A 17,205-nucleotide genomic window follows, 5' to 3' on the forward strand; every position below is an offset into this window, starting at 1 on the left:
GAAACAGTGAAATAAGATTTAGTTTGTCTATAGTGTTTTTATGCATAATACACTCTTAGAAAATTAAGTATACTAGACTTAGACAACCTTTATTGTCATTCAGTATGCAACAAGTGTACACCAAACGGAATTTCGTTGCAAATTGGCTCAGCACAGAAATAAATATGAAGAGTAATAAATTAAATTATGCAGCAGCAGAAATATTATAAAGTGCAATATTATAAAGTGCAATATTATAAAGTGACCTGTGGAATTTTGAATGTTCAAGTTATAAATAGAAGTTTAGAGTTTGGGTTTGGAGTTCAGCAGTCTGGTGGCCTGGGGGAAAAAGCTGTTACAGAACCTGGTGGTCCTGCACCTAATGCTGCAGAACCTCTTTCCAGAGGCCAGAGGGGAGAACAGTCCATAATGAGGGTGTGAGGGGTCACTGATGATGTTTCTAGCTCAGGATATGGAGTGCTTAAGTGCGATGTCCTGAATGGAGGGAAGAGAAGTCCCAATGATTTTCTCTGCTGTCCTCACCACTCTCCTCACATTCTTCCAGTCAGAGGCACTGCAGCCTCCACACCATACAGAGATGCAACTAGTTAGAACACTCTCTATGGTATTTCTGTAGAATGTAGTGAGGATGGGCGGGGGCAGGTGGGCTCTTCTCATCCTACGCAGGAAGTGCAGACATTGCTGTGCATTCTTAACCAGTGACGCAGTGTTCACAGACCAGGTGAAGTTGTCTGTTATATGCACCCCCAGGAACTTGGTGCTATTGACCACCTCCACGGCTGTGTTGTTGAGGAGAAGTGGAGCGTGGCTGGGTTGGTTTTTCCTGAAGTCAACAATGATCTCTTTAGTTTTGTCCACGTTCAGGATCAGGTTGTTTTCCCTGCACCAGCCCACCAACTGCTCCACCTCCTCTCTATAGGCCAGGTCGTTATCGTCCCTGATGAGGCCCACCACTGTTGTGTCATCCGCAAACTTCACAATGTGGTTGCTGGTAGCCCTGGGGACACAGTTGTGTGTCATCAGTGTGAACAGCAGAGGGCTCAGAACACAGCCCTGAGGGGAGCCTGTGCTGAGGGTGATGACCCTGGAGGTGTTCTTATTATTGTACCTTTCAGCAAGGCAGCATGGTCGTGTAGTGGTTAGCACTGTCACCTCACAGCAAGAAGGTTCTGGATTTGAGCCCAGTGGCTGACAGGGGGCCTTTCTGTGTGGAGTTTGCATGTTCTCCCTATGTCTGCGTGGGTTTCCTCCAGGTGCTCCAATGTCCCCCACAGTCCAAAGACATGCAGGTTAGGGTAATTGGTGGCTCTAAATTGACCATAGGTGTGAATGTGAGTGTGAATGGTTGTTTGTCTCTGTGTCAGCCCTGCGATGACCTGGTGACTTGTCCAGGGTGTACCCCATCTCTCGCCCATAGTTAGCTGGGATAGGCTCCAGCTTGTCTGCGACCCTGTAGAACAGGATAAGCGGTTATGAATAATGGATGGATGGATGTATGGTACCTTTCACAGTACAATGGCTTGTCACTGAGGCAATACTTTCTAAGGTATTCATCTGTACATTTTATATACCACTTAGGAACATGTATGTGCCTTTTTGGCCCTAAAAAGGTACACATATGCCGCTTTTCCACTACAAACGCGGCTGAGCCGTGCCGTGCCGAGTCGAGCTGAGTCGAGCTGAGTGGGGCTGTTGGAGTTGCATTTCGACTACAACCGCGCTGAACCGTGCTGGCTGGAAGTGGGTGGACACATTGGGTGGAGTTAGTGAAAGTGGGTGGACGTCACGTGATGTCGTTAAGCAGCGCAAACAGTGACATCAGTGACAGTGGCGGAACAAGTCAGAGCCGGGCCGGGGGCGGGGCAAATGACCGGGCCCTTTATTAAAGCTTATCATAACATCATTTTAGGCTACAAAATGTCCGCAACTGCGGTGTTTACCAATTTCAACACTACCGGGTGCAACTATGTTATTTAGTACATCTAGTCCTTCAAACGAACATGTAACTCAGAAACAAAAAACATTAGGATACTGTACATGGCTCATAATAAAACATCAATAGCCTATACTGCGCACATTATTTGAAGGGCATACGAATGAGCGCTCAGAGGTTGCAACAGTGACAGGAAGAGTCAGAAATAAAAGGAGGGCGGTGCAAACCTCACTGAATGCACTGTGTTTACCAATTTCAACACTACGGGGTGCAACTATGTTATTTTGTACATTAAGTCCTTCAAACGAACATGTAACTCAGAAACAAAAAAACATTAGGCGACATACTGTACATGGCTCATAATAAAACATCAATAGCCTACTGCGCGCATTATTTGAAGGGCATACGACGAGCCTTGCGCTCCGCGAACTCGTCCACGATGCTCTGTATTAAGTCACTGATTCAGTGAGCTTTTAAGCGGTAGTCTCACGACCCGGATAGTAAACAATAAACATGGAGGACATGGAGTCATTAGTGTTGCTGGTCTTGGTGCTGTGGCTTGTTGTCACCGACAACGCCAACAAATACTGGCAAGAGCGTATAGATGAGGCGAGGCGCATAAGGCTTCAGAAATTCTCGTAATTCATAATTCTTCTCCTTCCGGGTTTGCGGTGTTTACAGATCCCAGCGCGCTCGCGGGGCGTGTGTGGGCATGTGAGGACACGCCTCCTCACCAATCAGTGCACAGGGGAGTGTCTGCTCACGCCCCCAACCTCAGTCGGCACGGTTTGGCTCGCTTCAGCCCCACTCCAAAACGGTGCGAGTTTTAGGGGCTAAGCAGGGCTGAAACGAGCTGAGTCGTGCTGGTTTTTGGTAGTCGAAACGCGAGCTGTGTCGGGCTGAAGTGAGCTGAAGCGAGCTGAAGTGAGCTGAAAAAGGGTAGTGGAAAAGGGCCAATAGTTACCTTGAGGTCCAAGGTATATGCATATTAGTGTATATTGTACCTAGAGGTACAGAAATTGGCTCATACTGTACCCCTATTTCTGACAGTGTGCAGAAGATGGGATTAAAACATATGACCTTATACACTCACTGGACACTTTAACAGGAATTTGTTCTTGATTCTAATATCCCTGTTCTTGGCTGCAGGAGTGGAACCCAATTTGGTGTTCTGCTGTTGAATGCTGAGATGCTTTTCTGCTCACTACGGTTGTTACGAGTTGCTATGAGTTACCTTCCTGGCAAAAAAAGCTCGACCCAATCTGGCCATTTTCCTCTGACCTCTCTTATCAACAAGCTGTTTGTTTCCACCCACAGAACTGTCGCTCACTCAGTGTTTTTTTTGTTTTTCTCACCATTCTATGTAAACTCTAGGGACTGTTGTGTGTGAAAACAAACCCCAGGAGATTAGCAGTTTCTGAAAAACTCAAACCATCTGGCTTAAACCAACACCCATGCCACAGTGAAAGTCACACTTTGAGATCACAATTGTTCCCATTCTGATGTTTGAAGTGAACATTAACTGAAGATTTGTATCTGCATGAGTTTATGCCACTAGAGGGCAAAACAGAGGAACAGTCTCACAGCCATAATTTCAGCTACTAACAAAATGTGCAAATGACTTGATTCTTCATCAGAACGCAAAATATTTGTGGCTGTATTCATGTTTTCTTCAAAAAGAACCAAGTGTTTCTTGCTAAAAAAAAACAACTAAATGTAGATTTCATGGCAGTGGGAGAGTGAATACTATAAATAATTTATTAAATAACCTATATTGATGTACCTACCACACACACTTCAGTGTTATGTTTATTTGTAGAAATTCATGACATTTATTCTATGTCTAGCCATCTAGCAATTGAACCAGCTGTGATGAGTGATGTTTATTTTCCTCCTCAAAACAGTGAACTGTATAGTAAATGTTGTAGATTTAAGAAGTTTATAAGTCCGTACATTGATTTGATCAAAAGCAGATGCTCCAATATAGTATGCCTCCTTTACAGGAAAGAAGAGCTACTATTTTTTAATGTTACCAGCCATGTTGATCTGATGATATGTGCTGAACTCTGGGTTGAGGAGACCATCTTGAGTTTCCAAGTAGGAATTCCAAGTTGTGGGGGTGCTTTATTTAATTTTTCTGAGTCGAACGTTGGAAATTCTGCAATACGAGCTTTACAACACAGCAATAATAGCAATTAAGTTCATTTCAGTTCCAGGTTGTAACATTACAAAATGTTAAAAATTTCAAGAAGTGTGAATATTTGTGCAAGACACTGTATATATCCAGTGGCGAACTGTTCTATTAGATCTGGGACTTCAGCTCAGCCAAAACTTAGCCAGACGCACTAAAAAAGCAACAGGGCAAAGGATGTTGCAAGGGATTAGCGGCAGGCTGCCAGGTCGCTCCGTTGTGTGTAGCTGTCAATGTTGATTTTAAAAGTAACTAAGTAAACTACATAGGGAAATGAATACTTAAGTCTGAGTGAAAAATACTGTGGTGAGCGTGCAGCGTGGAAGAAAAGTCTGGAGACAGAAATCTTAGTTTCTCGGTCGTTAGCCTGTGCTGCTTGCTCTCGATAGCACTGGCTTTATTAGCATTCGCGAACACTACTGATGAACGCTACACTGGCTAGAAGGTGACTTTAATGCTGCGCTGATGGTGCCGACTCACAGTTAAGCTCATGGTGGCCTTGGAGTAGGCCAAGGGCGATACATTTTTGGTCCCTCTCACAGTAACCCTTTCATTAGATTGGTTGATTCATCTGTCACTTCCTACACAAACATACACTGCCATGGCCTTCTGTCCCGGCAATGAAGTCCTAACCAGTGAGTGAACCAGCTCAAAACTCTCACAGCCTAGAGACAACAAACAAACAAAAAAATCTCATTGGATAACTCTATTTTAATGTTTTCAGGACAGTAACTCTCATTTATGAAGCAAATTTGATACAAAATGAGGCCAAATTAAACTTATGCAAAATGAAAGCAATTAAAGAATGAAAGATATTAAGTTTAACTTTTGAAATGCTGATATGTTTGGGTCTTCTCTGAAGGACTAGAAGGCCCTGATGGTTCCCCTCTGGTATATATGAGAAATCAACAACAACAATTGTTATTATTTTTGGTGTTATATCTGTTAAATTCTGAATAACACATTCAGATAAATGCCAATAACGAAAAGCATATTAAGAGTTGATGTGATATTGTTTTACTAAACTTTATTTATTTATTTAGTCCAACCCAGCCCTTGACCTTGCACAGGATAAGCGGTTAAGGCTAATGGATGGATGGATGGATGGATAGTCCAACCCACTTGATACTGGCCTAAGTGTAATTTGGTGCCTCTGATATAAATTGTGCTTGGTCTTTTCCAGGTGTTAGGGATGGGTGAAGAATGGAAGGGAGGAGATGTAGGACACTCCATTGGTGGAGGACAGAAGGTTCGACTGCTCAAGGAAGCAATGGAGGTTCTGGCTGACCAGGAAGACCTGGTGATCCTCTTTGTGGACAGGTAAGGGGGGGTATGGGAGCATATATAGGATACTAATTTTGGAAATTTTGGCTAGTTGTTGGAAATGAAAGTCTACTTTATAGACTGGCTTAAGGTTCTACATGAGACATGATATGTTATTATATGAAACTGTAGGTGTTTCTATGGATCTATCATAAGCAAGAAAAAAAAAACAGCACATGCAGCACGTAGGACCAGTCTTTCTGACCAATCAGATTTGCACTGTAATATGAAATACAGTACACAGTAGAAGATCTCAAAAGTTTGCATTATGAATATAGATTACTGTTGACCCTTACTGGCTCTCATTCCCCATTAGCCACCTCCAGTTTTTGGGTTTGTTTAAGTTAAATTGCGGCTAAACTATTACCAGGCAGAACAGACAGGCCTCATGTGGAGAACATACTCAGGCTCACATGCTAAAAGCCAAGACTCACAAGTCACAACAGTCATACTGTGTGCCTGAGTTAAAATCGCCTTTTTATCCAGTACATTCTCATTAAGACCTCTGGGTCAGAACAAGGTTAGAGCTTTTATTCATCTTGCATGTGGACCAGATGTTTCTCGGGTAGATTTGATGCCCTGTGCTACTTGATATGCTACTGTGATTGGGGCTGATATGTAGCTAAATTACTCCTGGCTAAGATTCCATGGAAAGCAGTGAAGAGAAATCTTGATACAAAGCGTATAAGACCCTCACTAGGGAGTGTTAATATCTGCACAGCAGTGCCATTGCATTAAGAATATATATTTGGCCAACTACTAGCACTTATGCTATATTTAATTCCCCAGTCTGAATAAACAGTCTTCCATTTTACATCCATTACTCACGTTAAATTAGGGCATGCCTAGCATAATGAGCATGTCTGGCTCGCTGTAATAGACACTGACATTAATTAGCATGATGCCAGTTTAAAGAGAACCTAGTGTTTTCAGCTTGCTACATACAGTACCTACCTGCAACGTGTGCTGTTTTTGGTTGCTTAAGATGGATCCATAAAAACACCTTTCCTCAATTCAGGGAAAGTCCTTATTATAAACCTTTCTGAAGGTTGGAGACTGCTAATTATAGATGCACGTGTCTGAATTCGGAGGTAAATTTCAGGTTTCTTGACAGCTTCAGAGTTTAGAGGAAAGCTCATAATGACAGCCTTTGCCCAACGATGACTGAAGCTTGCACTTACTGTAAGTGAAGTATTCGTAAAAATTATAGAGCAGAGGCTTTACCTTCTCTTCGTCTGCTTTTCTTAAAATGGTGAGGTGTGTAGTCAGGAATGGAGGGTGGATGGATATGTGAATTGAGATATTGCACCTTGTTTTTCAAACTGGATATGAAAAAATGTATTCATAAATAGTCTGCAGGAGCATTCATGCAAGAAATGTGGAAATCTATTTAGGTAGGAAAACCATTCATAGCCTACATTTTGTGACTGGGTTTTTGGAAATTTACTAATGCATCTCAAAATATTGGAATATCGTGAAAACGTTGGTTTTTTTTTCGTAATTTAATTCAAAAAGGTAAACTCTCATATATTATTCTATATTCATTGTATGTAAAGTGAAATATTTCAAGTCATTTTTGTTTAAATTTTGATGATTATTATTATTAGGATTTGTTGTAAATAATGTTATTGAAAAATATGGTATTACCTTAATTGCAATATATATTAGATTAGATTAGATAAAACTTTATTGATCCCTTTGGGCGGGTTCCCTCAGGGAAATTAAGATTCCTTATATTGACCTTAATGCAACATATGCCCATGTTCCAAGGAATTTTCTCTTTGCAATCCTTACAATACAGGACAGAACAGGAGCAAAACATCTAACAGCAATCTTGCAAAAACTTTATGAAGGTACTACTGCATCTATTAGTGGCACAAAAGCAAAATTTGATGTCCTAGTTGGATGTAGACAAGGCGGGCAGGAATCCCCTGTATTTTCAATTACTACTTTGATTACATACTAAAAGTTGCCGCACATGCTATTGATGAAGCTGCAGGATGGGGAATCCAGTTCGAGTACAACATCCTTCATCTGTATTCAAATGAAAAACAAAGGAGCAATGGAGGACTACATGGGATTGACATTATCTAATGGATTTTATTTGCTGATGATGTAGTACTGTTCTGTAGCACAAATGATGAGGCTTCAGCAATGAGGAACTTGCAAAAAAAGGAACAGTCTCTGGTGTAGATGAAAACACAATTGTGAATGTGACTGAATTTATGTACTTGGGCAAGTTGATCTCAAGTGACACTAAAGCGATATCTGCAGATCTACAAATTGCAAAAGCAACAGCTAAATTCAATGAATTACACTCTGTGGTAACTGATGGCAGTATCAACATGACTACAAGAAGGAAAATCTTGGAAGCATGTGTGAGATCTCGGCTAACCTATGGAGTGCAATCTTGGCTCCCAAAAGAAATTGAAATGCGTAGAATGGAAGTGTGCTGGTTCAAATGCTTAAGAAGTATGGTTCAAGGGGGTTGGAGAAGACGCAACTCGGAGGAAGGTGAATGAAAGTTTGAGTATTCTAACAAAGACCTACAAATTGTCAAAACCACCCCCTTACAAAACTTCATATATGCACAATATCTCAAATATATCAGTCATGTATATTATGTAGAGCAGAAAACACCACCTACACGAACAAGTTGTTATTTGCTAAACCAATGGGAAAATACAACCATGATCTGTGGATAAAATATGCAAGAATTCCCAACCTGACTATCGACGAAGCAAAGAAGTTAACACAATCTAAATCGGAGTTCGCCAAGGTAGTCAATGATAAAACAAGCTTGCCTCATCCATTTCAATGAAGTAAATAGAGGAATTCACAGGTACAGGTACAGGTATCTTATTGCTCATGAAAATCAGAAATCCAGTATCTCAAATTATTAGAATATTTCATTTGGAGTTTGAGTAAAACATAAATATCGTCTATCTCTCAGTCGAGTTCAGTACATGCAACCACAATCATGGAGAAGACTGCTGACTTGACAGTTGTCCAGAAGATGACCATCAACACCCTCCACAAGGAGGGTAAGCCACAGAAGGTCATTGCTGAAAAGGCTGGCTGGAAAAGGTGCACAAGCAACAGGGATGACCGCAGCCTTGAGAGAATTATCAAGAAAAGTTGATTCAAGAATTTGGGAGAGCTTCACAAGGAGTGGACTGAGGGTGGAGTCAGTGCATCAAGAGCCACAAGGCACAGACATCTTCAGGAAAGGGGCTACAACTGTCACATTCTTAATATCAAGCCACTCCTGAACCAGAGACAATGTCAGAAGCATCTTACCTGGGCTAAGGAGAGAAAGAACTGGACTGGTGCTCAGTGGTCCAAAGATCTCTTTTCAGATGAAAGTAAATTTTGCATTTCATTTGGAAATCAAGGTCCAAGAGTCTGGAGGAAGAATGGAGAGGCACAGAATCCAAGGTGTTTGAAGTCCAGTGTGAAGTTTGTGCAGTCTGTGATGATTTGGGGTGCCATGTCATCTGTTGGTGTTGGTCCAGTGTGTTTTATCAAGTCCATTGAGCAACAGTCCAGTTCTTTCTCTCCTTAGCCCAGGTAAGATGCTTCTGATGTTGTCTCTGATTCAGGAGGGGCTTGGTATTAGGAATGCGACAGTTGTAGCCCCTTTCCTAGCTAATGCTCTGCATATGATGATGAAGAAAATATATTTCCAAAAGTTTTGCAAATCTGATGTTGATTTTAGTTATGTTCAGCTTCTGAAAACATTTATGCACAACTCTACTAAATGATTGATAAATGCTGTCTATTCGTAGTCATATAGTTGACTTGGGCAGCATTTATATTTATTCTCTGGCAGACATTGCTGTACTAATGACTATTCAGTACATGCACAGGACTGAGGTGTCGAGCCAAGGCCTTGCTCAATGCTCCACCAGTGGCTTGGATGTGACCTCCCATTCCTCTGGATTATTAGTGCAGAACGATTAGAAAAGAAGTCTTACTATTTACAGAGCAGTGTTTCGTGGTTTTGAATTTTAGCATGGGTTGAACAGTGAGGTATGATGTGGAGACAGATGTGCATTTGGACACAAGTGGAGGCCAGATGTGAGGATATGAGGCTGAGGATATGAGGGCATGCTTCCGCTTTTGGATGTTTATGATGGAGGTTCTTGCCATAGATATTAATAGTGGCTGGAACGGGAGCCTTTAAACACCTCTTATTCTTGATGTACATTTTTTCAGCTGGTCTTCAACTGAAGCTGCTAGACTGGTGACAGTGCGGATGGGAATGCTTTTTATTTTTCATATTTATTTATTTATTGTCCAGCTCAGAGGCTGTCCAGAATCTCCTTTCACTGAAAAAATAAATTCCAGACCCCCCACAGTATAAATTTATATTACAAACAATCTATTCCAAAATTGGGTGCATGAGTTTAATATGTATATTTAATATTTGCCTGTATATTGGACCCAATTTCACATTTCTTGCATCAGTAAGGTTCTCAGTGGACTACTTGCTTTTCTAAAGTAGTCCTCTCTAGAAGCTTTTGTTGCAGCGTATGGACAACTAATGTGGAAGACTTTAATGATAGCAGAACAATTTATGGTGCTAAAGGGAACATTTTCAAAGAGCGTACACTATTCATTTTTGACATTTGGAGCATCAGTAAGGTTCTAAGTGGACTGCTTTATGTATTGGTTCTGCTTGAAGCCTTTTCTGTTATTTCTAGAACCTTCTATTTTATGATAGAATGGTGGAATCCTTAAAGATTAACTAAGGCCCTGGTCACACTACAGCTCACAATGGGTTTGTGAATACAAAATTGGTAGCATTGCCACTAATCGTGCAATACACGGCAAATGTTCTCTAAGCTTTGTGAGTTGTTTTTTGGTGTGTCTCTGCCTCATGAGTGGTCAAAAACATCACAAAAAATTTCAATGCATGCATTGAAATTGAGTGATGATGTTTTCGTTGGCAAAATAAGTGGTAAATACTCACAAATGGGTTTGGGAATACTTCCTGAAGTTTGGGGAACCTTCGCCAAGCCTCTTGACATATTTGTCTCAAATCCATATCCCTGATGCTCGCTGGAGCCTCAGCGACACAGCAGTGAGGCATAGCATAACCTTAGTCAAGACTTGAAAAGAGCATTTACATTCGGGGATCCTTTACTGAGGTTTGCAATTGGTTGGGTGAAGGGTTCATGAATATTTGGCAACTGTTTGGTGATGGTTAGACGACACACTCATGATCACTGCTGATTGTTTGGTGCTGATGTCATGCATTGTTGAAATGTATTGAACAAGGTATCAGTGATCATTTTCCTGCCAGATGCTGATATGTACAAAACCCTCAAGCATGCCTCCTAGGAAAAATGCCAGGTCTCCTCAAAAGAATATCGTCAATTGTTCACTTGCTGTGTGGCCACAACTTTTAGCTTGCCTGTATGTCATCATGCATTGCAACCAAAGCATTACATTACAGGCATTTAGCAGACACTCTTATCCAGAGTGACATACAACAAGATCCTGACATACCCACAGCAGTGGGCAGCCCAGGGAGCAGCTGGAGGTTAGGTACCTTGCTCAAGGGCACTTCAGATATTCTTGCTGGTCCAAGGAATTGAACCAGCAACATTTTGGTCCCAAAACTTCTTCTCTAACCTTTAGGCCATGGCTTCCCCTAAAAATGCCTCATTTTCATCAATAACCCATCACAAAGCATCACAAGCTGTAGTGTGATTATGAAAGCCATAGCCTAATGGTTAGAGATGTGGCTTTGGGATGAAAAGGTCACTGGTTTGATTCCCTGGACCAGCAGGAATAGCTGAAGTGCCTTTGAGTAAGGCACCTAACCCCCAGACTGCTCTGGGTATGTTGCTCTGGATAAAAATGTCTGCTTAATGTCTAAAGAACCTTTAGGGTGCTAGATGGAAATTTTTATAAAAATCCACATGACTAAACCTGCACATGCCTGTAAACTTAAGTGAAGATATGGGAACCATGCTGGCCTCATAGTGGGACTCAAAGAAACTATATATACTGTAGCTGTAGGTCATTTCTCATTGACTCTTCATCTCTTTAGCTATGACCTCATCTTCGCTGGAGGGCCAGAGGAGATCTTGAGGAAGTTCCAGCAGGTCAATCATAAGGTGGTGTTTGCTGCAGAGGGTGTTATCTGGCCGGATGCGCACTTGGCGGAGAAGTACCCATACATCCGCAGTGGAAAACGCTTCCTCAACTCTGGAGGTAGGCAGCTGGGGAATGTTTGGAAAGTGTTTGTTTTCGGGGGGGGGGGGTTCTGCTCATTAAAGGGACAAACTAAGGTTTTGCTTTGCACACTGGGATTAACAAAGCTTGACTCTATCATCTACCATTACTTTGAATAGTGGCAATGATTTATAGACATTTTGATGTCTTGTTTTCTTTGTTCAATGCATTCAAATAATTGCCAGTGTAAGTGATAGAAACTATTGGCACCTGTCTTTTACAAACAATGGAATCCAGAAGTCTGAGACCATACTGGAAAATTGGATTTTTTTTCTTTTAAAATTGGAAATAAACAACATTTTAGAATTTTGAAATATTCAAAACAAAAATTATCAATGTCTTGAATATTTAAAATGCAGGATTTGGCACTATTTATAGGTCCCCATTTAAATCTAAGCATTTTGCTTGATATTGACCATGTTAACTTCATTCTGATTCATTAGCACACATGCACACACTGCAATGTGGGAGGTCAGATTATAGTCAAGTCACTGAAAAGTCTTTCCAAGCATTGTTTTAGCTCTAGCACAGCTGTGTGGATCTACTCGGGTGAAAAAAAAAAAAAAAAACACCAAAAATTATGGTAAGCATGATGAGCCACAAAAGCAGGGCAGTTTTAATATATCTATCCTGATAAGAATAGAATAGGGGAAGTGTTTTCTTTTTAAACCAGCACAGTCATACTGTGGTATTTCCTCAAGGACATCGGGTATACTGCTCTATTCATGTCAGAGTGCTCAAATGAATGGGGTATTCATCAGAGAGGGAGTGTGGGGGAGAAAGAGGCAAAAAGACAGTTCAAAAGGTCTACATGTGGAGAGAAATTGTGTGTACCGTATGTATGAGAGAAAACTAGCTTCACCACACCCAGTTCCTTCTCTATGGTTCTTCTTTAATCCATTATCTCTTCATCTCCTCCCAATCTAAATCTAAACCAGGAGCTCATCATGACCTCTAAACACTCACCAGTTGGCAGTCATGCAGGCTCGGAAACCACAGTATTTATCCTAGGCATCTATTTTAAACAGCACAATTACCGCCTTGGATATTTTGCTCAGTGATCTTTAGAAACAGGGTTTCCTGATTGTGACACTCGGCCATGTGAAACCTGAGGGTTGGTCATGTTCTTACAGCGATCCAACACCCTGACAAGGTAAATGCTGTCTAAAGTACTGTATTGGGTTAATGGACTATATAAAGAAGTAACCTGCTTGGTTTTTATTAGTCTATGAAAGGACACTGGAGGTTCTGTTACTCATTTTCCAAACTCGTTAGTCCACATAGTGCCAGGGCACACAGTGAAGCTGCAAAATCCTTTCAGAAGACTTGCAGATTAATATTGATGATTAGTATGTGATCAGTGAAATTCTGAGTTGACTTTCTTGGTTTAAACTTCTTTCATTTAAAGTGACACAGGTCGATGTATTAAAAAGATGAATAGTACCCTATGGAGCTAGAATAACCCCTAGGTACTTGAATCACATGCTGTATTGCCCACTGGCCTCATGCCTGTGAAGGAGAACGAGCTGGAAAACGCTGCATGCTAACATTTACACTTGGGTACGGAAACGATCAAAGTTTATCCTTATTATAATATTATAAAGAGCAAGGTTGCAACAAACATGGCGGAACAGGTGGCTTCCAACACACAAGCGACCGCTCGAGAGCCTTCAAGGTCACAGGTGTGTTTAGATTTGGAATATTTTTTTTCTTCCTTTCTTTTTCTGGCACGTTTTGCCTCTGACAATGTCAGACACTTCCTTAAAATTGTTGTTTTTTGTCTCGATTTAGGAGTCTTTGTTCAATCTGGGTGATCTGCCATGTTTGCTATGGCTCCACAGTCGCGACCTCTGACCTGCACATGACCTCATGTAACTTTTCTGAACTGGCTGCTGAGCGAGCAGTTTGTAAGGCCCCGGTCACACTGCCCGAACTTTGCTGGAGCGTTCCTGGAGCGGTGAAAAAAATTCATCACCGCTCGTAACCGTTCACCACCGTTTAACAAAAGTTGGCCCCCATTAAAGCAACGCCGTATACGCTCGGCCACCGCTGATGTTTCTCGAGGGGCCCTCCTACCGCTCCGAAAGTTTTGAGCTGCACAAAATATTGCGAGTGGTGAGGAGGGGGCAATTTTCCACCCCGGCAAAGTTCACCCCCGCTCCACCAACGCCCAGTCAAAGTTTGGCACCGCTAGATGCAAGTTCGTGGACGCTTGGGTCCGCTAGGCCAACGCAGAAATCTTGAACGCTGGACCACCACTGCTTTGCCAGCGTTGCCCGGGCGGCGATTAAACGTTGCACAAACTTCGGTGGAGCGGTTGTAAGCGTTTTACGAGCGGACATGGTGTTGCTGGAACGGTGTCGGGCGTTGAAGCAGCTATCCATGGCGGCGATGAACTTTGGTTTGGCGTTGGTATAGAGGTGTCGGAGCGGGACCAGAATTTGGCTATAAATACGGGGAGAAATGGACCAGGAGCTCATTTGGAATCGAGCTGCCGTTGAGTTCAGACCTCATCTATATCGAATTTGATCAAAGTTACAGTAAAACTGTATCACCATGGATGCTGAGAGACTTGCTATGATTGGTGCTAAACCAACTTTATACCCCCGCCGAGCCAAAGCCCGCATGCGCAGAACGCCGCTATACCAACGCTCACGTCACCGCTAAACCAACGCTCGCTACCACTCGCTACTGCTAAACCAACGCTAAAGCAACGCCGGCTTCAGCGGTGCACCGCTAAGCCAACGCCCATGTTTTCAATTTTTTTCCCATTTTGTGCACGGTGACGAGCGTTGTCGAAATTCGCCCCCCCCCCACCGTTCAAGGAACGCTCCAGCAAAGTTCGGGCGGTGTGACCGGGGCCTAAACAGAGTAGCACGTGGTTAGGACATCCCGCATTAGGAAATAAAATGTATTGAAACAAGATGATGCATACCAGCTATGCAGATGGGTATCAGCTCAAACAATTCAGAAAAGGGAGTGGATTAAATGATTCCTGAACCAGCACATTGACCTGTGTCACTTTAATACATGTTGGTCTGTTTTCTTTCATGAATGGTTACTTCATCCATCCATCCATTACGTATAGCACATACAGTGGTGCTTGAAAGTTTGTGAACCCGTTAGAATTTTCTATATTTCTGCATAAATATAACCTAAAACATCATCAGATTTTCACACAAGTCCTAAAAGTAGATAAAGAGAACCCAGTTAAACAAATTAGACAAAAAATATTATACTTGGTCATTTATTTATTGAGGAAAATGATCCAATATTACATATCTGTGAGTGGCAAAAGTATGTGAACTTTTGCTTTCAGTATTTGGTGTGACCCCCGTGTGCAGCAATAACTGCAACTAAACGTTTCTGGTAACTGTTGATCAGTCCTGCACACTGGCTTGGAGGAATCTGAGCCCATTCCTCCGTACAGAACAGCTTCAACTCTAGGATGTTGGTGGGTTTCCTCACATGAACTGCTCGCTTCAGGTCCTTCCACATCATTTCGATTGGATTAAGGCCAGGACTTTGACTTGGCCATTCCAAAACATTAACTTTATTCTTCTTTAACCATTCTTTGGTAGAACGACTTGTGTGCTTAGGGTCGTTGTCTTGCTGCATGACCCACCTTCTCTTGAGATTCAGTTCATGGACAGATGTCCTGACAATTTCCTTTAGAATTCGCCGGAATAATTCAGAATTCATTGTTCCATCAATGATGGCAAGCCGTCCTGGCTCAGATGCAGCAAATCGGGCCCAAACCATGATACCACCACCACCATGTTTCACAGATGGGATAAGGTTCTTATGCTGGAATGCAGTGATTTTCTTTCTCCAAACGCTTCTCATTTAAACCAAAAAGTTCCATTTTGGTCTCATCCGTCCACAAACATTTTTCCAGTAGCCTTCTGGCTTGTCCACGTGATCTTTAGCAAACTGCAGATGAGCAGCAATGTTCTTTTTGGAGAGCAGTGGCTTTCTCCTTGCAACCTAGCCATGCACACCATTGTTGTTCAGTGTTCTCCTGATGGTGGACTCATGAACATTAACATTAGCCAATGTGAGAGAGGCCTTCAGTTGCTTAGAAGTTACCCTAGGGTCCTTCGTGACCTCGTCGACTATTACACGCCTTGCTCTTGGAGTGATCTTTGTTGGTCGACCACTCCCAGGGAGGGTAACAATGGTCTTGAATTTCCTCCATTTGTACACAATCTGTCTGACTGTGGATTGGTGGAGTCCAAACTCTTTAGAGATGGCTTTGTAACCTTTTCCAGCCTGATGAGCATCAACAACGCGTTTTCTGAGGTCCTCAGAAATCTCCTTTGTTCGTGCCATGATACACTTCCACAAACATGTGTTGTGAAGATCAGACTTTGATAGATCCCTGTTCTTTAAATAAAACAGGGTGCCCACTCGCACCTGATTGTCATCCCATTGATTGAAAACACCTGACTCTAATTTCACCTTCAAATTAACTGCTAATCGGAGAGGTTCACATACTTTTGCCACTCACAGATATGTAATATTGGATCATTTTCCTCAATAAATACATGACCAAGTATAATATTTTTGTCTCATTTGTTTAACTGGGTTCTCTTTATCTACTTTTAGGACTTGTGTGAAAATCTGTTGATGTTTTAGGTCATATTTATGCAGAAATATAGAAAATTCTAAAGGGTTCACAAACTTTCAAGCACCACTGTATCTGTCAGGGTCATGGGAGAAGCTGGAGCCAATCCCAAATGACTTCAGCTGAGAGGCAGGGTACATCCTGGACAGGTCACTAACCTATCTCAAGGATAACACAGATATGAACAACCATCACACTCACATTCACACCTTTAGGCTATTTAGAGTAGCCAGTGGACTTCATCTATTTATCTTCGGACTGTGGAAGGAAATTGGAGCACCTGGGGAAACCCATTCAGGCATGATGAGAACATGCAAACTCTACACAGAAAGGCCCCCATGGACCTCAATGTTTGAAACCTTCCAGAACCTTCTTGCTGTGAGGTGACAGTGCTAACCACTGCACCATCTTGTCACTCATGGTTATTCACAATCAAATCAAATCAGTCCTTCCCATGCCATCAAGGGACTTTGGGCGGCGCCAATGTCTGTTTCAGTAGCCCTCAGTCTCTCACCTATGATACTGCTAGGGTTACAGTGGGGGGCTGATCCTCTGGTAACCACAAAAGTTTGATTCCCTACCCGCATCTGTATTGCAGAGTGCAGAAATTAGTCGAATTTCTGCTGTAACTCAGTGCAGCTGCATCATATATCTGAATTAAGTTCTGGGACTTCAAGTCCAGTATTTGCAACATTTCCACTGTTTCTACATTGGGTTGCCTTTCAGATTTCTCAAGTGTAGGTCATAAAAATAATTTTCCCTGACACCCAGTAATTTTTGTTTAGTGGCTACTGACTGAATTCAAATCACAGACTTCCACTTTTATTTATTTATTTTTTTAAAGAACAATTAATGAATTTAGGATCATCTGGTCCAATAGTCTCC

The 17,205-nt window shown here is 42.0% G+C and overlaps 1 protein-coding gene across 1 annotated transcript in view; it reads left to right on the top strand.

Moving 5' to 3' along the window:
* plod2 (procollagen-lysine, 2-oxoglutarate 5-dioxygenase 2) overlaps positions 1-17,205 on the top strand; it is a 146,688-nt gene that overhangs the window by 58,892 nt on the left and 70,591 nt on the right. The window contains exons 3-4 of the mRNA XM_060922536.1: positions 5,308-5,444; positions 11,509-11,672. Of these exons, the coding sequence (XP_060778519.1) occupies positions 5,308-5,444; positions 11,509-11,672 (301 nt within the window). The remainder of the gene's footprint in view (positions 1-5,307; positions 5,445-11,508; positions 11,673-17,205) is intronic.

The sequence above is a fragment of the Neoarius graeffei genome, chromosome 5 (genome assembly GCF_027579695.1).
Source record: "Neoarius graeffei isolate fNeoGra1 chromosome 5, fNeoGra1.pri, whole genome shotgun sequence".
Lineage (NCBI taxonomy): Eukaryota > Metazoa > Chordata > Actinopteri > Siluriformes > Ariidae > Neoarius > Neoarius graeffei.